General features: G+C 35.0%; 1 protein-coding gene across 4 annotated transcripts; it reads right to left on the minus strand.

Moving 5' to 3' along the window:
• Nucleotides 1-2609: 2609 nt before the first annotated feature.
• Sec5 (secretory 5) lies at nt 2610-25665 on the minus strand. 4 transcript variants are annotated; one of them, XM_067116752.1, is made up of 20 exons: nt 25536-25665; nt 24167-24317; nt 22118-22270; nt 20753-20903; nt 19245-19440; nt 18833-18953; nt 18466-18680; nt 16351-16466; nt 14875-15109; nt 13269-13424; nt 11812-11961; nt 11563-11660; nt 11007-11121; nt 10242-10397; nt 9737-9919; nt 9053-9149; nt 7439-7560; nt 6896-7080; nt 5230-5286; nt 2610-4118 (listed from the first exon to the last, which is right to left on the minus strand). In XM_067116752.1, the coding sequence occupies exons 2-20, from the start codon at nt 24273-24275 to the stop codon at nt 4007-4009; spliced, it is 2727 nt and encodes a 908-aa protein (XP_066972853.1). In that variant the 5' UTR covers nt 24276-24317; nt 25536-25665; the 3' UTR covers nt 2610-4006. The 4 variants fall into 4 exon arrangements, with proteins under 4 accessions (XP_066972853.1, XP_066972850.1, XP_066972852.1 ...); XM_067116749.1 differs by lacking the exon at nt 25536-25665 and adding an exon at nt 25044-25425; XM_067116751.1 differs by lacking the exon at nt 25536-25665 and adding an exon at nt 25176-25404.
• Between the last annotated feature and the right edge of the window lie 267 nt (nt 25666-25932).

Below are 25932 nucleotides of genomic sequence, written 5' to 3' on the forward strand. Positions count from 1 at the left end.
GGCTTTAAGACACACTAGCATTTTAGAATCATGAACAAATCATAACAAAGTGATTTTTTAACCAAGTCATTCTTTTCTTGTGTCACAATTCCTTGTTTGTTTCACCACAGGTTTTTAATGTTTTGCATGTCAGTTTTTTCAGTTGAGCAACATGAATACTTGTGCAGTGACAGCTTGCATCAAAGAAAATTTTTTTTTTATATGTAAGCCTTTAATTATAAGGAGCTTAACTAGTCATGAGCTGAAATTTTAATATCTTTGACCAGTGATTATACATTCATTTGACAAGTGTTTTTTTTGCATATATGATGTTACACTGCTTAGGGTTAATGTAATCTTCCACACTGAAGCTTCAAATAACATTCCCTAGTTTTGAATAGAGGAATTTAAGAAAATGTCTGCTGGATAGTAGTATGGTGTAAGTGATGAGCCAAAGAAAGTGCATGAGAACGTTGTTTTCAGAGTGAAATGGAAATAGTGGCAGAGTAGGAAAAGCTATGGTGTCAGTAGTTTTGCTAAGACACTGGAACTTGTCTAGTTTATCATATCTGGTCATATAGAAGAAAGATACCAAACATATTTTTACTTGCAGCAGGACAGACTGCCATCATCTATTGTTGCCAAGAAGATTACTGAGGAACAACACAGTTATGTCAGGGATGGAGAGGCTTCTTTTTATCTGAATAATGTATGGGAGGCAGGGGAGCAACTTTACCCAGATAATACTAAGTAAAACATTGTCTTGGTGATATGATTTTAAGGACTGTAAGAGTGGTCCAGATCACAAGGGGACCTTGATTGAATTCTGTGGATAGTGCAAGGTTTCCAAAGAAGCACCCAGATCTCCACTTAACAAAAATGTATGTCCCTGGATAACAAAAATGTATGTCCCCTGTCCATTGTCATCAGAGCAGGAATTTCACTGTGACAACGAATATTTCCCTGTATTACTTATGCATGATTCGTTTGATATTCTGTGAAATGGTGAGTACTGTACTTTATTTTGCTCATGTTGGGGCAGAGAGTCATGTAGACTGAAGGGAGGGAGTGGTTAGCTTGGAAATACTTTGTATATAACCCTTTATACTGTGTTGAATGCCTTTAGATATGAATTGGTTGGAATGTGACTAGAATCAGTACTGACTGTATTCATTTACTTGAAATATTTTCTTTTTATAATATGGTAACATTACTTGGAATTATAAGTTTCAAATAATGAACTGCTCACACACTTTCTGGAATGACTGGCAAGACACTTTTTGGAATGGACTGCTCAAGACACTTCTTGGAACCCTACAACCCATACATGCTAGTTTTGAGAAGGTGCAATTTGTATTTAAGTACTGCACATCTTTTCAATGACTTTAGTGAAATACTGTACATCATGGCTTCATTGTTACATCAGTTGTTTTTTCATTAGTGTAATCACTAAACACACTGCCTCTGAGAATATTTTTTAAATGAGGATTGTCATAGTCAGCATTATTTTTATTTTACAATTAGCCTTGTAAAATTAAGCCTGGTCAAATTAAAACAAATATTGTGGGCTGCCTCAAAAGACGTGTGAAATGGATGTGATTTTTTTCCTTACAGCCTTAAGGGAGGTATTGTCTCAAAACTGTAGCAATATTTTCCGTTTTCTAGTAAAAACAAACTTCAGCTACTGAAAGCTAGTCCATGCCAGTAGGAACCTCCAGTCTCAGTTTCTGAAGACTTTCATATAATTTTATTCTGCAAAAGGAAAATATTAAGCTTGTTAAGCAATATTTCTTAATCTCTGACCCTTTAGATTAGGAGAAGAGGTTTCTTTCGTAGTTTAAGAACCACTGCTTTGTGAAAAGTATTTTTAATTGTTAAACAACTTTCTGAACAGATGCACAGTATTTTTTTATTGAGTGTGCTTCATGAAATATTGAATGCAAAACCCTGGCCATAGGGAAATTATGGATATAAGCTAAGAATTTTTTTAACCTGACATAATTTACTCTCAGAAAGCCATATGGGTATGCAGTTGTTCAAGAAACAGTAAAACAAGACCAAAATGAATTTTACATATAAATGAAATGAAAAAAAAAATGCTTTTTGTGTCCATGTTGATATACAGTAAACTGAATTACAGTATTATACAAGTTGGCCATTTAAATTTTATTTAACCTTTTGACTTTGTAGGAGTACAAAAATTTTGCTTTTCAGGTCACTATCAGTTGTTTAAAACGGAAAAATTAGTCACAAACAAATGACTTGGATCAGAGAGGAATTTAAGTATTAACTGCATAAAACAGAATGTAGAGGAATGTTCTGGTCTGATCTGAAGCACTCGGCAACTTGAGAATCAAAGCACTCAGCTATATGAGAAACAATAGTTTATCACTCAGTACAGAGATGCTATAAAAATATAATGCAGGATATGCTAGTATGTATTTTATAGTTAATTGATAGTTTTCAATTTCTGCAGCATAAAAACTTGAAATTTTCTGAACTAAATATAAATATATTCATACAATACTCTAGGTTAATATTAGACTTTGGTTGAATCCCTATTAGATGTAATGCAATAACTGCAAGCTCTTTCTAAAAGTCAAATAACTGAGAATGAGTCACAAAAACAATTTTTGAATGGCAATTTATTTTCCAAATTACTAAAGCACAGCATTTTCCATAACTGCAATTTTGTAGTTCCTTTCTGGATTTCAACCTATAATTATTTCAGTACCATTACAAATGCTAAAAGGTTTCTCAATATACTTTGTTTTTCAAACTTAAAATTATTTAAAAACAGTAAATTTAATACTATTGTGAAAATTTAAAAATTGAAAGTAGTCTTGAATGTTTAATATGCATCTGCTGATTACTGTACAATACATATATAACTGTACATCAAATTTTGTGAGCAATGAAATTTACACAAATATTTCTACAATATAAATTTTCTTTCAAATTCAGTAATCATAATTAGCCTTTCACTGTGAAATGGTCAAAGCCATGCCAATTTGAAAAATTTTAATGAAAGGTAATACTGCACATGCCAAGCTCGTTGTCCACTGTTCTGCAAACACTTCTCATTCCTTTTTGCTAACTTCCGTCTGGAAAAGTGTGGGGCAATGAAGATTATGATTAATGGATTTATATAAAAATTTATTTTAAAACTTTCTAATTATGCACCCATTAATCATAAGTGAATTGCAATTAAGGAGGGAGGACAAAACAGTAGACCATTTTGCAAAAAGTCCATCCAATGAACAGGGCCTATAATGATCCTGAAAACCCTAGCTTCAATAAGTGAAGGATCCAATGGGAAGACATGGTCCCACTTGTACGGAATTGTTTTGGTAAGGATTTGATAGGTTCAGTGCAGGTTATGAGTCCTTCATTGTGAACTGAATCTAAGCTGTAAGCTTCTGTTTTTTAATGATAAATCTAATGCTGAGGCCCCATAGGAAGATAGGATCATCAGTGTACCTAACGCTGTACAATGAAGGCATTACTTAGGGTTCTTTGAGCAGAGACTCCTGTATATGATGAGATCTGTCATACTATACAGTGAAAACTGGAGTGTCTTAAAGCCATCACTGCTGCAAAGATAGTGAAGATATATGTAAGCTGCCCAAGCCTTGAGGACAGCCAACACTTCCAAACATCTCGTTCACTCAAACAAGAGAAGCATGAAATACACAGCCTTGGGAACAAGAGTGCAATCTGGAGAAGAGAACAAAGGAAGCCTGACAGCCAAAGGCATAACCAACAACCCATTCAAGGTATCCATCCCACAGGTCTTTGCAGGATATCCAAAAACCACTCTAGCCAAGATTCAACAACAGAATGAAAATAGTTGCCTTGTGGGAAAGTGGAATGTGAGCTGAGTTGATGTGACTGGACCCATTTCACACAGAGTAAAGGCTAATTATGATTACAGCATTGGGCTTGTAATAAATTTAAATATAATTTTAACAGCAATTTATGTCGAAATTAAAAACTTGCAAGCATCAAACGAGCTGACGTTCTTCATTTAAACTATAGAATGTGTTGTTGTATTATCACTCAAAGGCTCCACTTCTAGGAAACAAGCTAACAAGAAATGCATGTTACTTCTGAAACTCCGTAATACTTCTTCTTGAATTCTGAAAATGAAAAACAATATCGTCAGGAACAGTACATGTTTAAGCTCTTGTTCTAGTTTGTAATTCAAAAGGAAAAACTCACCATATCTCAGTAAAGTAGTTTTTTCACAGAAGCAGAAAACCTATAGTACTGTACTTACAACAAAAATTTAACTGTGTTGCAGACACTGAAAGCTAATAAGAGGTAACTGCATTTAACTGGCAAGAACAATTTTCCATAAAGATGGAAAATCAAGATGAGATTTCACTCACTGTTGCCTGATAAACAGCTAATAGACTGAAGCATTTACTGGGAGGTAACCATAGCTCTAATTTAGGCTTTCTCCCACAATCAAATGTAACTGACAAAGAGGATAATATTAATGTGACTCAGTCATCTTAAACTTATTATAACAATAATGTGGGTGAAGCCAAAAGTAAATGAAAGAAGACAAGTATTGTGCTGGTAAATCAAGAATACTTGTACACCTGTAGACTTGGACTGAGGACCAACCACAAATAATGCTTTCAATTTTCTCTCAAAAAAATGCATTGGTGAACCAAAATGCCCCCAATGCCAGCTGCTTTTACTATGAAGTTCAAGGTCACAATGGATTTATGGGCAAAGTATGCACATAATTTTATTCAAGGGCACAAGGAATTCATTCATTTCTTACAATGCAGAAGTTATGGCTAATCCAAGGTTAAAATTGTGTACAGAATCTACACAGCCTCTAGACCCACAATTTCAAGTCTAGGCAAAATTCTTGCATAATAATAAAAACAAGTGGTACCAGAAAGATGGAACATTTCCATAGTTTAAATAAAATCACTTCAACAACTTAGGAGTTGTGGTGACACGGTAAGTATGTCAAATAGGGCAAAAATTATAGTAACTAACTTTTCTCAAGGAATACATTGTAATACAGTATATGCTTGAATAACTTTTCTTCTAGAATTCTTCAATTACAAATATTTTTAGATGACATGAATTCCTTTGATTGATTGATTGATTATGAAATTTAGGTCTTGAAGACCAAGTGCCAGAACCCATCAGGATTATTCAGCGCCAATGAAATCCTCAGATAAAATTTAATAGAACTTGAAATGCCAATATATCATAAAGGCTTACCTCTGCTCTGCTATTCCTAATTTGGGGAGGATATCTTGGGCTTCTTGGAATGATACTCTGAAACATAGAAATAAGCAATAATGGATCCAAAGTAGCAATGTTCCATGAAATTTAAAAGTCTAAAACTTAAAGATTAAATTTTCTTTTTACTGTAAATGGAAATCAATACTTTTACTTTGGTAACTGAATAGCAAACCATTCAGAATACACAGAGAAAAAAGTTAAGTGTGATTTCCTTATGACACTGACAACCCACAAATAGGAACAAACATCCTATCCCTCAGCCATATGAAGGAGTCTCAACATAAGTCAGTGGTTCATATCTTTGATACCTGAAATTTGTTTTAAAGACTGCTTGCATACATATATTATTTGTGAAGATATTATAGAAGAAACCAAGAACTTTACCACAGTCAATATTGCACAGCTGTATTAATTACTGAATGTTAACTATACATGTACAGCTACAATTTATGTCATAGCTAAGTCTACCACCCAATACATGATAAGTCAAGTAGGGTAGTGGCTTCCATATGATGAAGGCAAGGACTAAACCACAAGACCTAAAAAATATGTATGGGTATTTGTGTCTGAAATTCCTTACACATAAGAAAGCTATGGTAGACTGATATTCCCAATAAGCTGCTTGATCAACCCTCTCTAAATGTGACCTTCAAGTTAAGAACCTTTAAAATCAAACTGTATGGCTTTCTTTCCAACTACCTTTAGCCACTAGGCTATTTTGTTCTTTGGGAAACTTGAATGATGAGGTATTCAAGGTATGGAAATAATGGACTTCAAGTATTTGTACCTTTTTAGAGCCCTAAGTGGCAACAGGATTCCCCAATGAAAAACTGAATTGCCTCCAGTTACGTATAAAATTTTGCAGGCCTACCACAAAGCTACAATTCAAGCTAGGCTTGAACCCCTTCTTATAGACTGCTCACAGACATATACCAAGATACAGTATAAAAAATTTTACTAGTACCCTGAAGTTCATCAGTTCACTGAGGTAAGGCAAAGCAGTAGAGGCAGGGTTTGACATGCACATTTCACATGGCTCAGCCACATCTATTCCTCAAATTCTACAAATGAGGAGGCACACCACCCAACCTCACCCTTCTGCATGTTCACTAAGCAGTAAAAATGTTCTAATCCATGTATAGCTTATTACCTGGCCTGCATAGGAAGTGAAAATGGAGCAGGGGAATTGAGGAAAAACTTACATCTAATTTTGCACCAGCAACTAAATCAAACCAATAATCAAACTAACCACAAACAAGAGCAGAGGGTATCAACACAACATATCAAGGATAAAATGGAGCATTCAAAAGAGTAAATGGATAGAAAGGCTGATCATGTGCATTGCTAAAGTAGAAGTCTATTGCTACTTGTGAAGGAAATCACTGGGAACCACAAGTGCTTCTACTCTCATTAAAATCTGGATGGTCTGTCTTTCGTTTCCAGAAATATAAGTATAGCATATAGGCAATGGTTTGTATTCATGCTAGCATCTTAATTAATGTTTGATAAAACATACCTATGATTATCAGTCACTACTCTATACTGCAATTACTTCAACAGTTGCTAATCAGTTAAATAAAACATTACCAGGTAACACAAATCCTGATCATTTTCCAAAAATAAACAATAGTACGGATCTTACCTTGCACTTTGTGACATATGATTTTGTAATACGGTTGCTAGGGCTCTAAGATCAATATGAGCTTGCAGGCCTCCATACTTGGACCAATGACTAATGCAGGTAATGAGACGTGACATCTCTTCTCCAACACCCTCTACAACTCGTCCAACAAGGCCACTAACCAACCCTGGCCACACACCAACAACCTGTGAAAAATATTCTTTAGACCGATATAAATGAATAATTGGCTCCATCAAGCATTAATGATCATGGTTTCCTTATTTATTCTTGGGGAATCTAATCACTGAACTACACTTAACAATTATTGTTTTATTACCATGTTTCATTGTAAAAAATTGCATTTTCATTAATGACAATAGATAGTTAAAATAAAATGAAAGCAACAATTCTAAATATTTCAGATAATGTTTAGTTTCATGTTTTCTATGCTACTATCTCAAAAGCTTCTGTATTACAGTAACCTATACCCTTATATGTGAAATTTAAATTAACTTACATGTGAAATTTTGAAATATTTTTTGTAACAAAAATAAATTTTCTCACCTCTGCATGGACATGAGCAATGTTAATCAATATCTCTTTAACATATGTCCGGACATCAGTGGGAGGCCAGTCAACTTTACCCCAGTCATATTGGCCTAAATACATAGATCTCTCAATCATCCCTGTGAAATAATTGTCACAAAATTTAGTATTAAAGTAGTAAATTCTCAAATGTGGGCTACCAATAAATTTCAAAGAGTGCCTCCAAAAAAAATAGATGGTTAAATTTTGTCACTGTCAACTTACATACAGTACAGTATATGGAAAGCAGCATGATATATTTTTGCACAGGGGTCATATTAACTGACAACAGTTAAGGGGTCGGTTGCCTTAATGCATCTTCTCCAACTACAGTACTTCTAACAAAGCATCTTCCTCTGCTAAACCCTTCTACTCCAAATCCTACCTCACTTTACCAGACCATCTAATTCTTTGTCTTCTACCCCTAACAAGCTTCACCCAAGCCCTTTTCACTCATCCTTACCACATGTCTATAGGATATCATTCAAAATTTTTATGTCTGATTTTGTTGTCATGTTTGTATTATTGTACCACTTTACATTCTCATTAATATATATTTTTGTACACAATAAAATAACATGTTTAATGCATAAACTTTCCACTTAACACTGAAATGGATAATACTATACTAAGTTTAATTCAGTCAGGAATCTTGGTATTAAAAGGACATCAAGTATTTACATCATCGCTTTGCTTCGTCTTTTAAGTGCATTGTTTACATTTATGAATGCACTCCTTTTTCATATATTGTTTACATTTATGAATGCACTCCTTTTTCATATATTGTATACATTTATGAATGCACTCCTTTTTCATTTATTGTATAAGACAACATTTGAATTAAGAATTATACCCTGTGACATCTTAGGTACATGTTATTCGCTGTTAACCAAGAATAACAGCATTATAAGCTGAAAATTTATCTTAAAGAAAAAAAATGTATGTGGTCAACAAATTTTCCCTGATACAAGTATGAAAATTAACTTCCTTTATGAAGCCTATGAATAAAAGAATTAATCTTCATATACATGAGCATCATATTCATTATTAAGAAATAATAACTTGGGCAAGTTTGATTACAGTTTCATTTACACAAAAATAAAATGTAGCACAGTACAAACACACCTTACAAGATTAGCTCAGCCAGGTTGATTATGCTTAGACATAAAAGATCACATTTCGATGTGAAGTTCAGGCTATTAAAATGGCAAACAAACTCACCCTACATGTTCAAATGTGTGGGAGAAAGGGATAGATCTGGGCAAGTATCGGTCACAATCTTTTCAGAATATGTTATCTCTAGCATGCTTACTGTGATATTCCGTTTTAAGTGTGAAATATGATTTTTATTTTTCTGGACGTGCGTATATCCAATACGCAATGAAACCTGATAAGTTGAAGCTCAGTAGGTTGAGGTGCCATGATAAACATCTTTTGAATACCAAAATCTTGTTATTTAACATAATTTATGCAACACTTCACTATTTTCATTTCATTTAATATTTCAAAGCAATATACAGTACTACAAGGTGCCATTCATTATGTACTGTGTTATAGCGTGCTATAGTACAGTATAGAGCATTTACATCTTACCAATTATTGGATCAACTCTCTCCTCCAAGTAAGCTTCAAACAAACGGTCCTGTAACTCTGTGTATGTGCGGCCAGCTTGCTCCACAGCCTCCTTAACCTGAACCAAAATTAGGTTAAATAAACATTAAATACAAAGTGTTGGCTCCAGCAATATTTTGTGATCTAATATATAAAAATTACGACATTCAAAAAACCAATAAAGGAGATCTTGAAAGAAGATTTTACCAATACCCACTGCAGATTCAACTACTACAAGCCATTCACCCGAAAAACTATGAAATTTTATATAATGGAGAAATTCCTGTTTCTTTGGCAATTCATAAGATATGCAGTCTCAGGCATATCCTGAAATGTCTTTGTTCTAGGAATACTCCTTTTGTTTCATCCTTTTCAGAAGTGTGGGTGTTATTGATATAAATCCTACCTAAGAGTTTTAACAGCAAACTTTCAAGTCACTGATGACAAAGAGAAATAAGTGGAATTTCAGTGAAGAGCTATTAATATGCAGGCATGCCGAAGATGAAACCTAAGTCAAGAATTACGTGCTTTTGATAAGTAGGACATGATATTTTTCTTAGTATGGGAATATCATCTATCTTCTAATTAATTTTTCAGTCTTTAGTAATACCACAAAGTTTTAATATTGTATGAATACAGTGTACATTATAAAAAAAAAAACAGTACCTCTTCTGCTGGGTAAGATGCTCTGACCAGTGATTCACTTAGTCTAGGAAGAATGACTCTCCTCATGTAAGCACAGTTGCTCAGAGTAATTAACAACTGAGCTTCTACACCAGGGGCATTTTCACTCACATTACAATCCCCATCATCCTCATCTGGATCTCGCAGACTCAGTTTTTCTAAAGACTGCAAACAGAATATTCTATTCAGTAATTATATTCAAAGAATATTTCTTTAATAGGCAAAAAGCATTCTTGCAAACTACTGAAATTCAATGAATTTATAAAAATATAACTCAATGAAATGAGAATAGAGAAATTTCCATTATCAACCCTTCCAGTAAAGCTATCTTTTCATCTCTGTTGTAACACATAAAGGAATATGACCCAGATACACGTCTGTTGGCAAATTTTTCTGAGACAGAACAAACATAAAATCCCTGTTAGGAATTTACACAATGCAAAAATTAATTACTAACTTGACCCAAAAACATTTTCTCTCAGCATACCTGGGCAAAAGCAACAATGACATTGTGTATGAGAGTAATAATGTCTCTTCTAACAGTTGGATGATCTAACAAAGGGGTTTCACGATGTCCTGCATCCAACACTGTTTCTCGAACTAGCTGGGCACACTCTACAATGACATTTTCACAGATGTGAGGCTGAAAGGAAAACCAAATTTACAGTCACACTCGATAAATAAACAATTGGTAATTATATTAACCTTATTAATATTCAAGCACAGCAAATTCACTCCCTGATATCAAATTTATCACAGACAATTTCTAAATACTGATAGCTAAAGACAATTATGAATTTTACATTCAATTTCATTTAAACTTTTCAACATTAAGTACATCATTATCACAAAAATGAACTAAATTAACTACCTAAACTCTGTACAGTAGTTCACTGGACAAAAAAATAAAACTAGTGTGTAGTCATATGTAACCGCTAAGTACTGTTCAATACCACTATCATAAAAGTACATTTGGCTTTATAACCAAATAAATAACAGACATTAGTAACTGCCAAGAAACTTAATGCAAGTGACATTATGAAGTCATACTCAACAAACAAACATGAAATACAATCAAAGCATTCATGAGATTTAAGATTCTCATTTCATGAGGATACAAGTTTCTTAACCCCCTAATTAAAATAACCCATTTCATTTCTTGCTTATAGGTTTTAACAAGATTAATGCAAACAACAAACAAAATCCATATCCAGCATGCATGGCTGCACCCTCTAAAAAATATTAAACTTACTAGTTGTGTAAATCCACCATTTTCATCATCTACCTCCAACTGCCACTTTTCCCTAGAATGTAGACTTCTGACATGCTCTACAGTCTGCTGGAATAATGATGTCAGGCAGTGTACTCTGAAAACAAGACAAAATCAAATAAAAGTTTAAAAGTTACTACTGTACATAAATGACATACCTAATACATTACAAAATTGATATGAACTAAAAAACTGAATACCCCTAAAATCCTAAATAATCAAGAGTAAAAAACTTGAGCAAAGTTAGGTTGATTTGGTAAAGTAATAAGAAGGTTGGGAACAGATAGTCTGAAAAGCTGCATACATGGAAGTAACAGGACGAACACCTGTATGAAGGCCCACAATACCATGAGGAACTGGACAGATGTGAGGCATAAAAGCAGTTAGGAACTTACTAATAAAAATCTGATTTTTGGAACTCTTCAGGCAACTTGCTACTGAAATTTAAGTATAGTCCAAGGTGTAAAGATTTATTCATGAGTTTTTATTAATAACATTCAGATATACCAGAACCCATATTAATATATATTATCTATACCTTAGATCCAAAATAAGGTCCTTGACAACATCAAGCGCATCATTAGGAAGATCAAGTGTCAGCAGTGTATTATAACATCCCCTAACATGGCGCAAAACCTGTAAAATGAGATGTTAGGTATGAAAACTTTTTGGAAAATCAGAGTGCACTTTCTGAATTGTTGTAAGCTCAATTATAATAAAATTCAATGAAAAAGGTAAGCACTGGAAAACTCAAGAACTTCATAAAATAACATAAAATAAATCATACCTGGGGTAACCATGGAGTCAACTGATCTAAGGAAGCTTCTGGCCAAACATGATACAATCTGAAGTTCTGTCCATCTGGATCTAAGGAATGTGGCATAATAGCTCCTCTCATGACACCACTGAACACATGCAGTAATTCCATTATCATTTCCTGGTACATAAAAAGATTTAAAATGAAATGAAGCTCATGCCAACATTTCTACAGTATATCCACTGTGACTTTCACTAGATATTATTATTGTTTTATTCATTATTTGCTAATATTAAATACACTGATGCTTTTGTTATTATGTGTATATACTTGGATACACAATAATATGCTGAAGATTCTAATAAATATCCACTCCATAAAAGATTGTTTTCTTAAACTATACAGATTTTTCTGAAATTTAAATATCATGGACAGTTTACTAGCCCTGATATTATTATTCAAAGATACACTTTTCCCCTTAGAGGGGATGTGTAGATAGAGTTAGGCTTCCAGGTCTTAGCAATTCTTCTTGGATAAGGTTGTTAATCCCAGGGCCTCTTCATCTTGCCTGACTTCAAATCAAGTCAACTAACCACCAGGTACTTATTTACATTTAAGATTAAATACTTTACACTGGATTTTTCAAGAAACAGCCCAGTTTATTACTTTCTTTGGGGTTGAATGCTAGTCTCTTGCTGTGTGAGGCAAAGCAAGAACTAGAGAGCCACAGAAGTACCATCACAAACACACCCTTTGCATAACCAGTGCAAGGTGGTACCATCACAAACTCAAATGGAGAAAAGTATTACAGATAGAAGAGTCATTTAATCTGAAAGGTTTTCATATAAAAACATATGAGTACAGTACTAAACCTGGCCACAATCACATACAGTATGATTAAAATTGTTATGTATACACATTTTTTATGTTTAAAGAAAGTAATTTCAGAGTTTTCAATTCTCATGTTCTATAATAAAATATAAGAAATCTAATAACAACTTAAAATTCCAGTCACCTGACAAGACTGTAGTTGTAGGAAGTATTTCATTATATGCAAGGCAAACAGTATGCAATACTGACACTAATCATTCACATTTGCAATAGACAGCACAGTAGAGTAGTATACGGTAAAATTTGCCCATGATGTTATACAGGCAGTCCCCAGTTAATGGTGGGGGTTCCGTTCCTGGCTAAGTGACGATAACCAAAAATCACTGTTACCCGGAACTTCACAATAATTATGGTAATAAATGGCATTCATGACACCGTAAGCGCTGATAAACCACTTAACGGTGCCGTTAACTGCTTATTGGCGCTGATAAACCGCTTATCAGAGCCAAAAATCACTTACCAATGCCAAACATCTGGTTAACAACATTGCTAGCAAGCACCATAACACCGAAATGCTGTTAACCGATGCTGCAGGTAAATGGGGACTGCCTGTAATGAGGTTCAGTTTTAAACATAAGTAATCGATATAAATTTACCTTACATTTTGGATGCTTGAAATGATCAATTTGTGCAGTTGGAGGCAGCAACTCTCCCCCAAAATATGCCTGGCTTAATTTCCACATATCAGGAAAATTTGTAGACAGGAGTTCACATGCTTCTTCTACCCAAAGAACACGCACTGGAGCTGTAGCCTACAGGAAGAAAATAAGTTTCATTATATTCACATCATTATCTTTTACTTTTTTATATATTTCACCTTACTCAGCAAACTCAACATCACTATAAAGTTACGTCACAATATATAATGAAGTACCATATGGGTTACTAAGCTGATAACCATAAAGAAATTGTAAAATTTTTAGTCTTATCTCTGATACAAACATCAACTAAAAAGCTCGAACTTAATATAAAAAGAACAAAATAAAAATGCTTCAAACATAAAAATGACTCCATTTCAATTTGGGGTGCTAAATTAACTCTGATAGTTATGGCCTAATGGAAAAACGTAACATACAACAATTTACTTTCAAAGCAAAATTGTTATTGGCATCTCGGCACAAGCCCAGGGCTGATAAACAAGTCATAAATTGCAAAAGTTATGGCCAAATGAAAAGGCGTAATATACAACAATTTACTTTTATAATCTTTTAAGGCAAAGCTATTATCAGCGGCATGCCAGTGGCCTAACGCTCAGTGAACAAATCATAATTTGTAAAAGTTATGGCCTAATGAAAAGGCAGAACATACAGCAATCTATTTTTATAATGGAATACCGTAAAATCCGAGAATTACTGTACTTTTAAGACAAAACTGTTTTTGGCGGCTTGCCAGTGGCCTAATGCTCAGTAAACATATCATAATTTGTAAAAGTTATGGCCTAATGAAAAGGCAGAACGTACGTACAAAATTTATTTTTATAATGGAATTGTCATAACGTCCAAGAATTACTTTTAAGGCAAAACTATTATCGGCAACTCGCCACTAGCCTGTTCAGTAAACAAATCATAACTGTAAAAGTTATGGCCTAATGAAAAGGCGATGGTTGCTTTAGGTAATCCTCTACCAAAATCTGGTAATATAACCAGAAAAATCATGAAAAGGCTGCCACCAGACATAGTGTTTACACCAAGAACAGCAGGAAATGAATAAACTTTGTCCGCCAAATCATTCCTAATATTCCTGATAGTGGGACAGGCTGATCACTTACACAAACTATCAAAGTGCTCCCGGCAAAATTTTGAATCTAAGCTGCTGTTCATAGTGGAAACAATAAGTATGTAATTATTACTTGGTAAGTTACTTATATAAAACTATACTTTTATAAAATAATTTTAGTATGAACCAATTCATTATTAAATCTTGTCCCCTCCTCTCTTCCCCTTTCTCCTCCTCCTGTTGGAGTCAGACACACCTGAATGATAAGTGATAGCTTTCCGTTAAGACAAGGGAGTTGGCCTAGCGGGTCCAGTGGCCTTTTTTCTACTCTAAAAGTTTACTTTGTGTGAATGTTTGCATTTCAGACAGTGAGAGGCTGTTCTATGAAAAATGGTTTTGTAAATAAAGCTCACTTTCTAGGCAAAGAAGATAAAACTATGTCAATACCAAAAGATGTCATGTATATGCATAAAAGGGACTACTAACCTGCCATTCCCCAACAGAGGACATCATTATCTTATTATACTTGGCTGCTGGTGTAGTATTCCTTAAACCTCCTGATGAGGTTAGCTTATTACCTCCAGACCCCAAATCATGATCAGCCATCTCACGATTCAAGTGAGAATCACGAACTGAGAGAAGAAGATGGAGTATGTACTCATGCTGGGCTGTAAGACATTGCCAAGCTGGATCACCTGGAGTTTCTAAGTGATGTAGATTTCTGTAAAGGAAAAAAATTAGATTGTAATTTCATTCAAAGTGTTGATGAAGCTAATGTCCCTTAATCAAATTTTCATTAGTATCATTGTGTTAACCAACAAATATTGTGTATTAAATATTTACACAACATTTCTAGCATAATGAATCATGAAGAATGGCAAATTATATAATATATGATTACGAAGAATTGTGTTAACCAGTAAATACAGTGTCTTACATATTTATACTTCTCAGGCACATTGAATGATATACAACAGCCTAAATTAAAGTAATTTTGGCATTTTTGGATGGTGTAAGGATTTCTCTTGAGAGAGAGAGAGAGAGAGAGAGAGAGAGAGAGAGTGTGTGTGTGTGTGTGTGTGTGTGTGTGTGTGTGTGTGTGTGTGTGTGTGTGTGTGTGTGTGTGTGTGTGTGTGTGTGTGTGTGTGTGTGTCAGAGTAATGACATCCAAAACATAAGAGATATACAGTAATTTGCTCTAACACAAATCTCTGAAAATAAACTTTTTATAAAGATATTCATTACTAAATAACTCAATGAGGATTCAGTGCACATGTATTATGTTTACATGAATTGGTCTAAAGTATAACACAGGAATATATTTGCTGGCATGCTACACATAGAAGAATACAGTCATAGCAACAAGCAAAGGAAAGAAGAGAGAAGGGCGTGTAAAGGTAACACTGACTTTGGATTTTTGTAGTTGTTCAGCAGATTTGGATATGATTGTATTTTTTCCTTTCACAATAAAATCTGTTCATTTTGTTTAACTGAATTAACTTAAAGTACTTAACAAGGAAATATTTTTGTTAGCCTGGTATGTATATAAGTCACTATAATAGTAAGAAAAAAAATAGTATACGTATACATAAATAGTATTTCTAACTTTTGATTGTTCGGTGTTTTTGGATGGGTATTAAAGGGGTTGCTTTTTCTTTAGTAAATGGTGATGTGCTGTACTGTTTGTTTCAGCATTATCTCAAATTGAAATTGATAAAGCTCCATTTAGAATTTCCAATGAAAGTCAACAGGACTTCTAAAAATACTGCTAACATGCAGCATTCAGAGAAATTTTACAATATGCATTAAGTTCATAAATTATAAAAAAATGGATGAATAAAAGCAATATGATACTATAAATTTTAAATAATCAACTAGTGAAGTTATAAATCATTCATTATAAAATCTACAACTTTCATTAAAAGAAACAAACATGATTCATTCAGAGCAAAATTACAATACCTGATGATTTTTTTCTGATGATCCAAAGAAGATGGCATATGAGTGAGTTGCTCACCTAAAACACCACGGAGATCATCAATTCTTTTCTCCACTTCATTGTAAAACCGTCGGAAAAGCTAGAAAGGACAATGCATTTTTAGGTAAAAATGTACAGTACAGTCACAGGTCATAATATGCTTCAGAAGCTAATCTAATATTCTTAATAGCTTTTCATCTCCAGAGGGGAAAACAATACGCATGACCTTGTAAACAATTTTTCCAAAATTTCAATCAAAAAGTTTGGATAATGATGAAAACAGATAGATTCAGATGATGTATATATGAAAAACTAACATTAAACCACTAAAAGAGAATGGGTTGCAAACCCCCACACAACACTTTTATGCAACATGATCACACATTCAAATGAACTAAGTCATGCGTGAAAAAGAAATCTGTTTCTCCTACTAATGGAGGAATCTACAACTGGATGCAGAAAAGAACATCAGACACATACTGTTATATTACTTGAAATAATAATCTATACAGTACTATATTGATGTACACTGCTTTTTGCTTGCCCTGCACGTACAACCATTACGCTTGGTGAACATTGTAAAGTTTTCCCTGAATATTTGCACAAACCTCCAATCACCTGTCACCTCAATAAAGCCAGAAATAACCCACAACCAAAAATTCCTTGAATCATTAGGATTTTCTCTACTAGTAATAATAATACTGAATTTCTACCTCACATCAGAATCAAATCCAGGATTCTTGAGAGAAAGGCAAGGGCTCCACCAATGAAGCCCAAAAGGTGATAAAGGTGGCTTGAACTCAGGTGTTTACAGAGTAACTGAGGATTTACCTAGAGGCTGAATACCTTGAATGCCAGTGAGTTTTAACTTCTTGGGCCCTCAATGACTCAGCGAGTGGTCTTCAACTAAAATTACCATATCTGAATAAACTGGATGTAAATTAACTGTAAACAAACAAAACTGCAATAGCAATAAATTTCTACTTCACAGTGGGAACAACCTAGAACTCTTCAGTCAAGGGTAAATGAGATACAAACAGAGCCACAAATGTTACAAAAGGAGGAACTTAAGTTGTTACGCAGTATTTGTAACTCAACTGATACTATATACTTCCTTTCCCCCTTCAGGGTGACTTTGATGTTAATAAAGATGCAATAACCGAAGTTGATTAAGACTTGAATATTCTTATGAAGAATTAGCTGTTTTTTTCAAGTGGAATCAATACAAAGGAAACCTGAGATAAAAAAAAAAAAACATCAGGTTATGATGGAATTACTGAAGAGATTCCTTTAATTTAAACTGAAATGACACCTCATATACTAACTATACAGTTTTGTAGAATATATAATGAGGAAACAAAACCTTATGACTGGGAATTGGAAGTCATAGCTAAGATACCAAAGATTGGTAACCTGACTGTATGTGGTAACTATAAAGGCACTGCACCTACATTGGTTGTCATGAAAATATTCAGTATACAGTACAGTACTTATTCACAACAGGCTGGAGAAAGAAACTGATACAAAATTTTGATATGAACAAGCTGGTCTTAGGAAAGGGAGGATATATACAGATTGAGTATGTGTTAATTAGAGATGAACAAGCTGGTTTTAGAAAAGGCAGAAATTGCACAGATTAAATATCTGTTAACAATCTGCAGGGGTGTACACAATTTACAGATTCCCTTCTGATGGCTTTTGTTGATTGAGAGAAGGCACTTAACAAGCAGTCACTGTCAAAGGAGGCATTTAATAAGGAGCTACGGACAAAGGAGAAGTTGATGGAGCTTCTTGAGCAGGTGCACTACAAGGAGGAGGAGTAAGAACAAGATCCACGACCTTGACATCTCAACATCAAAATGATGAAACAGACCTTTGAATACATTGGGAAAGGCCTTGTGCTTTTCAAGGAGGTGGATTGCAGTGCTGAACGCTTTACTGAGATTATGGGAGTATGTCATAACTCAGCTCTTCCCTACAGGATGATCAACTTTTAACTGATAATCAACAACAAAAAGAAACTGAAGCTTTTATAAAATATGAGTTAGTATTTGCATTTGAATACATTCATATATTAAAAACAAGACTTATGTACTTACAGGCACTTGGGTATCTCCAAACAAACTTTTAGCTCGGGCATAGTCATTAATAACAACATCGTAATCACCTCGCTGTATATGACGTTCAATATTAACAGGTAAATACAAAAGGAATCTAAACCTATGAAGAACATTAAGAGCATTTCTTGTTCCATCTGCTCTGTCCTTTCTATGAAGAACATCCTCAAACAGCTTGTCTGCTTCTTCTTTGCATTCTACAAAAATGGAAGAATTAACTCAATAGCTGTAAGAATGCCAGTTATAAAATCATTCACATTAAAATAATAGTTAAGTAAACTAATAAAAGATATATCAACTACACAATATCATACAGATGACAAAAAGATACAAAACTTACTCTACTTACCTATAATGGCTTTCTCAAGGACTTGAGTAGAATTACGACCATATTCTTGAATGTCACTCTCAAATTTACATTTTAATTCTAGTAGAGTGTCAAGCTGCTCTATTACAGATCCTACATTAGCCTGTAAAATAATGCATAAAATTACAGAGTTATTGAGTATCCATCAATCTCAATAAAAAAGAAAACTTACTTGCCCTACTTTGCTTTTGACAGAGGTAAAACAGGAATTTTAATAATTTCTTCTATAATCTCTTCTGAGTCCAACAGCATATTTTTTCCCCTTACTGTATATGTACTGAAATTTTGGTATGAGTTGGCTCTAAATAGCTGCTCTCTGAAGCCATCCTAAAAAACAGCAATGTACTATATTTCAGGGAAAGTAAAAAGCAAAATAACAACATGAAACACCTACCTTTAAGAAAGATATCTGGCCTTCTTTCTGAGCCTCTACTTTACGCCGCAAGCAATTCAAACCAGCACGTAAGTCTTCAAAGGATGTGGAGAGATGGCTCTCTAGCAAGAACCATTCTGGACTAAACTTTGTGGATGACAAATCCCCAGAACAGCCAGGAAACATTTCTTCTAAATCTTCTTCCAGGACTTTGCGGCTGAAAGGTAACATTGGTTTTTGGGCATAAGGAAATTTACCATCAAGATCTGCAGTGTCAGATGATGTACATAATTTTGTGTAAACCATTAGGCAAATTGGACACCTAATCAATTTAATTACACTGTTCTGTAATTTCCAACTCATCAGATCCCATGGCTTACATCAAATACTTTACTATTATTTCTGAATATGACATTGTATTATTACCTTAGGATAAGTAGTTACAAAAGATTAGAAGCTATCAAGAAAACTAAAATCCTGCTAACTGCTGTACATTTATCCTGGCTCATAAGGAAACATCAATCTAATGAAAACTGCTCCTATAATCTATACATATATAAAAATGGAAGGATGGATGGATGTATGTATGTATGTATGTATGTATGTATGTATGTATGTATGTATGTATGTATGTATGTATGTATGTATGTATGTATGTATGTGTGTGTGGCACAAACTCTGAAACACATTGAGCAATTTCAATCAAACTTGGTATGCATATAACTTACTATCTATAAATCAGCACTGTGGGGGTAAGACATAAGTAGCACCAAAGGGCACCAAAGGAGGTGGGGGTTATGCCCGTAGACTTAGTAACTATAAATTTATCATACCTAAGTTTGGCATACAGACAGCCCCCGTTATAGGTGATACGGTTTTAGAGCATTTGTCTAGCGACGAAAATCGGTGATTTTCGGAGCCAATATGCGTTGATTTCCTCTTATCAGCACTGATAATCATGTACTGGCCCTGATACATACCTAACAGAGGTGCCAATCTCCGGTTACCGGCTATTTTCGCTTATCGTCGCCGCTGTTGGAACGGAACCCCCACCAATAACCGGGGACTGCCTGTACTGTACATATTACTATCTGGAAAAGAATACTGTAGGGGTAAGGCAGTGATGGTGCCAAAGGGGTTGGGGGTTGGGGGGGTGACAGAGAGAGAGAGAAAGAGAGTGAGAGGGAGAGTAGAGGGGGTGTTAGGGAGAAGAAAGAGGGAAAAAGACAGGAGGGTTGGCATTGGGGGAGAGAGAGAGAGAGAGAGAGAGAGAGAGAGAGAGAGAGAGAGAGAGAGAGAGAGGGGTGTTAGGAAGAAAAAGGGAAACAGAGAGAGAGAAAGAGAGAGAGAGAGAGAGAGAGAGAGAGAGAGAGAGAGAGAGGGGGTGTTAGGGGAGAAAGAGGGAAAATGTGAAGGGGAGAGGAGAATGAGAGAAAGTTTATCAGCTGTCACTTAAGAGTTATCCTGGGCAGAGCCGGGTTGGTCAGCTAGCATAAGTATAAAATAAACCATGTAGCAGTGTAACTTACTCATTTCCTTCCACAGACAATCCAAGTGGATCATCTTGTAAAGCAGATGTTGGTGACATTGGCCTCTTCCTACCAAAAGCCATGTTTAAGAATATGGTCTCATCCACCCAAACTGCTGACTCCTTTAACGGTCCCATTGTTTCCTGGTAACCTAAAAAAAAAAATAGTATACACAAAAAGTTTAGTTAAAAAGTCGTTTCAATTACAAAAAGTAAAACAATGGCACATCAACTTAATAAACCTCAACTCAGCAGATTTTGCTACTGAATGGACTCACCAGAGCCTGTTAAAAATAATAAAAATATTTTGTACTTACCATTAAGTACAACAAATACAGTAGGCTGAGCGCCCCTTAGTGAATGACATTGGGTCCTTTAGGATCACCACTAAGTACACTAAAGGTATCAAACAGCATATGGTCGAATGCATGCACATTACCATAGCGTTCTATTTTGTGCCTGTGAGGGTGGATGGCAATAAACATGCACACACACACACAAAACCAACGCTCTCCTGTTTGTGCATCATGACAAGAAACTACAGTACATGCACTTGCTGTTGGCTCTCTCTCTCTCTCTCTCTCTCTCTCTCTCTCTCTCTCTCTCTCTCTCTCTTTGCGGTCAATTCTTTTATGAATAATTTGGGGTTAGTTATGTTTAATAAAGAATAATTTGGGTGCATGCACATATGTTTAGAAGCAATTAATTTTGCAAGATATATCTCAGACTTTGAATGGTAAGTATCTATAGCAATATTTTAAAAAACTGAATGATAATTACAAAATACTGGTTAAGATAGGCTATTGATTACTTTACACTATTTAATTGCTTTACACTATACACTATGCGAGTTGGCCCATAGGTACCCTATCATGTTTTGTGTAGGTTATATGCAGTCTTTGTTGCTTAGTAGATTTCCTTACTCATCAGAGGGGCCAGATCCCTAAGGTGTGTTAAACTGAGGTCACATTGTATATGCACAAAACAATTCATCTCTACTACTTACAATGAAATAAATTAGTGCTATTTCATGCTTATACCATATCAACTTCGTTTGATCTAAATCAACTTCGTTTGAACTATGAATATGAAGGGATAAAGAAACTGTATATAAAATATTCCTAAAGATCTAGAAAACCCCCACAAAAACAAGGAGTCTTTCTTGAAAGAAGCTAAACTTCAGCAAAAAAAATAATGAAAACTGCACACAAAGTAAATTTACTATCTGCTCCTAACTTATTCTGTAAAATGACAATTTACAAAATTTGGAATAACAATATTCTTCAACTCAGAAGCCAAAAAGGCACAAACACACAAATACACATACAGTGTACATATACACACACACACCCACAACCAAACCCACCTTTAAACTGAACTGTTGACGTTCCACGATTGCCTTGCACTGTAGTGACAATAATGTCCCCCTTTCCAATGCCAGCACCACTCCTTGCTATTATTTTGTTGCTTGTTTTCCATTCGGCAGTCATAAGACAATCTACGCCACATATTGTCAGACCTGTAAGAAAAGGACATGCTAGTTATCCGTCATTGTCTGTGGAGCTTAAAGCTTAAAGCTGTATTTGTAGCTTCCTGTTAAGTTTGACACTGTAACAGGTTGTTGAGTACAGTATATAGCTATAAGGCAGTTAGGATTTACTTATACAATAACTCCTTGTACATGTAGTGACAGCTGGCAAGCTTAAGCTCAGTGCTGAAGAGGAACTAACTCACTATTAACGTAAACAGTCATAGGGAAAGGAAACTATGCAAACACAGTTAATAAAACAACAATTTCTGGACCAAACAAAAATTGCAAATTTTTAAGATGATTTGTATTTTTTCTAGATAAACAACCCTGGGTTAGAATGGGCTCAGCTTATGACATTCTGAGCTTACAACACTCTTCAAACTTATTTATAAAAAATTAGTTCCCAGGTTACAACGCGTGTTCCAGGGTTATGACGTCAATCCGATGGGAGAAATATGGCTCCAAAATGGTAGAATAGTCAAAATTTGGAGGTTTTTTGATGAAAAACTCAATAAAAATGCAGGTTATGTTGTTTTCAAGACACCAAAAGGATTAAAAGTAAGGTTTTCTTATGATTTTCGATGATTTTCAGCTTACAATGCAGCGTCAGAACAGAACCCGTCGTAAACTGGGGACTACCTGTATAATACTTTCGGCAAATGTTGGTCTGGTCATTGAAGCTTGGTAAAAAGATAGTTAACTGGAGCATACTAGTGAGGAGCTGGAGATCCCCATCTAAGTAAACAGCATCACCTTTTCCTTCTACAACTGAGGCAAATCCAAGGTTGGTTGGCGGTAGGATTATGGTAAAGGATTGCAGGTTTGTGTATCAATGAAACATGCAAATTATCTTAGAATTCTGATCTGTACCTGCAAGAAGGAAAACACAGATAAAGCTACAGAAACAACAGCCAGGTAAACACCCTGGGGTGTTTCAAGCTGGTCATGTTCTCTGAGAGTGATAGAAACCTGAAGTCTGGTAACTCTGGGTCATGAACCAATACAACTCCTCCTAGGTATAGAAGTGATCACAAAATTTTCTCGATACAAAAGCATCTCCTTTACAGAAAGGAACATTCAAGGAAAACACCAAAGGATAACTCCGAGACGAAGATTCCAAGTGGCCCTACCCACCTAAGCATTCCAAACACCAAGAAGGGAGGAGAATGGGAAAGGCAGAGATGTAACCTCACCAATTCCCCTAGAGATCACACACTACCACTTTGTTTCTGTAATGTTACATTAGTCTATATGAACACTTCATAACAAAGTGAAACTGGTGTTTCATGATACAGGCTGCCACTACAGAAACAAAAACTATTAAAACTGTTGTTCTAGCATTCCAGACATACTGAGCAATTATAAAATACACAAACAATAAAGGCATTACAATGTCAAGCTTCATGAGCCATTCGAGAACCTTGACCACACAAAAAATGGCGATCTCTTGACTTAACATGGCAGAAGTGGCAGAAGAAAAAGTAATGGGTTACCGACACGTGAGTGAGCAGTGACCTGATACAAACCTGCTTGCCACCAATTAACCACCCTGTTACTAAGCTTCAATGACCATTTCCAGCTTACACTGGGAATAGTCCTATTTAAAGGTCCAGGTTTATATTTTCAAACAAACAAATAGGTACTGTAAGTACAGTTTAATAAAAGATAATCAAAAACAGAAAAAATAGCTGGCACTACCCAAAAAGAAATTATTTAGCTTATAGTAAAGATGACATGTCAACAGATGATAAAAGAGCTCACATCATCTATCAATTCTTGTTTGTTACAATAATATAATAAAGTAAAGCTAAGGAATTTATCTCTTGATAATGCACAGTTTATTCCAAACATACAATAAAGCATAGTCATTTTGTCATTACTTACCAACCAAATCTTCAGGACGGGTTCCTAAATTTTCTCCACGAATGGTAACTTTGGTTCCTGGTACTCCCTCTATGGGGGATATACCAGTAACCACAGGTGCCAGAGACATGGCTGCAACTTCAATGTTTTCCTAAACACTGTAGATGAGGATCTGCAATGCAAAGAATATAAAATATAATCAACTTACTACAGTATTTACCAAATAACAAACTTATGCAGTTGACTAATTAGTACTGTTCACCTATCAAATGCAGAGAAATACAAAAATTTTCCTGAAAAAACAAAATATTTGGAAATTCTTGGAGTTACAAGAAATAATCCAAGAACTGCTGATAGTGTAATGAGGTGTGTAATACTAATGAAAGGGGTTAACAAGTAAACTTATTAAACCTGCCAAACTGTGTTTATATAAAGTAGCCTAACCCTACAAACCTATCAAGCCTGATAAATCTGGATAAGACCGCAAGCTCTACAGCTGTAGACTGCGGCCCCTTCAAGGAAATGACCATGAATGGTGGATGAGTCGTAGCATGAATTAACAACCTGAGGGAAGCTAGGCACGACAAGACACCCTTGAACGGATTAAGGGGTTAAGTGTGAATTTAAACCTGGTTATAGCCATGGAGCCCTTATTCAATTTAACCCACAGCCTAGGGCTAACATTGGCTTAACCAGACTAGTCTAGATAAGCCAAGGTTAGGCGCATTCTAAGTGTCATATCTAACTAGGCTAAGCACTAGCCTAGTGTCCTCCCAGTCATGCTGAGGTACTAAGCTAAGGGCAGGCTGGCCATGTCTATACCCTATGCTACGGTAGGTCTTATCATCCTTAATAAATAGGCATAGCCTAAGCTACATTAACGTTAAAACTTACACACCTTTCTCATTGTAACTTTAGATACGGATAGCCTAGACTTATCCAACCGTCCTATGGCTATTTTTTTTTCTTTTTAATGATGATGTAACCTCTAACCTTAGGCTAGATGATCAACTAGCAATCTGTCACTCACGGTCCACACGCCCCCTAAGCCCTAGCCCAGGTGTTTTCCTTTGATGTCAAAATATCTTGTCAAGTTTCGTTTTCTTTCAGAACAACATATGAGACTGGGCTAGTTCTAGGTTCTTCTTGGGGGCTTATTGTTTCGTGGTAATGCATATAATTTCTTGCCACAAATCACATAATACAATCAGAACTGTCAAAATAATATTAGCCAGTCACAAAGCATGCGAACGAACTGTAACGAACGATATGTCAACAACTGGTTACTACGGACTACATTTCTATTCCATTTTAGGCATTCATATGAAAATAGATCAAAGTATAGAACTTCTTATCATAATGGATGAGCTATTTTATGATATAAGCTTACCTTTCTTATTTTCTTATAATATGATGTGATTTGATGATTAGCAACCTAGTCTGCTAGACTAATTTGCTAGTTTCTTTATTTTGGTAAGGGGATGATTTTGACGTCTTCTATTGTGTCAACTCAAGAAAGTGTTTCTAATCCACCTTCACCGCGGACTTTAAATTAATAATATAGAGATTAGTCACTCCCACTGGAAAGGATTAGTTTAATATCTGATTTTACTTATTTATTATAGCTTAAATTTCTCTGTGAGCTAGAATTTTATGTTATCATCAATGATTATTGATTCTATGACACTATTGCTACATATGACTGTTTTAGTCTTTTGTCTTGGCCATCCCGTATTTATTTGTACCACAATCCTGTGGGCGACGCTCGAATATTTCGGCGATAATCA

The sequence above is a fragment of the Macrobrachium rosenbergii genome, chromosome 14 (assembly GCF_040412425.1).
Source record: "Macrobrachium rosenbergii isolate ZJJX-2024 chromosome 14, ASM4041242v1, whole genome shotgun sequence".
Classification (NCBI taxonomy): domain Eukaryota; kingdom Metazoa; phylum Arthropoda; class Malacostraca; order Decapoda; family Palaemonidae; genus Macrobrachium; species Macrobrachium rosenbergii.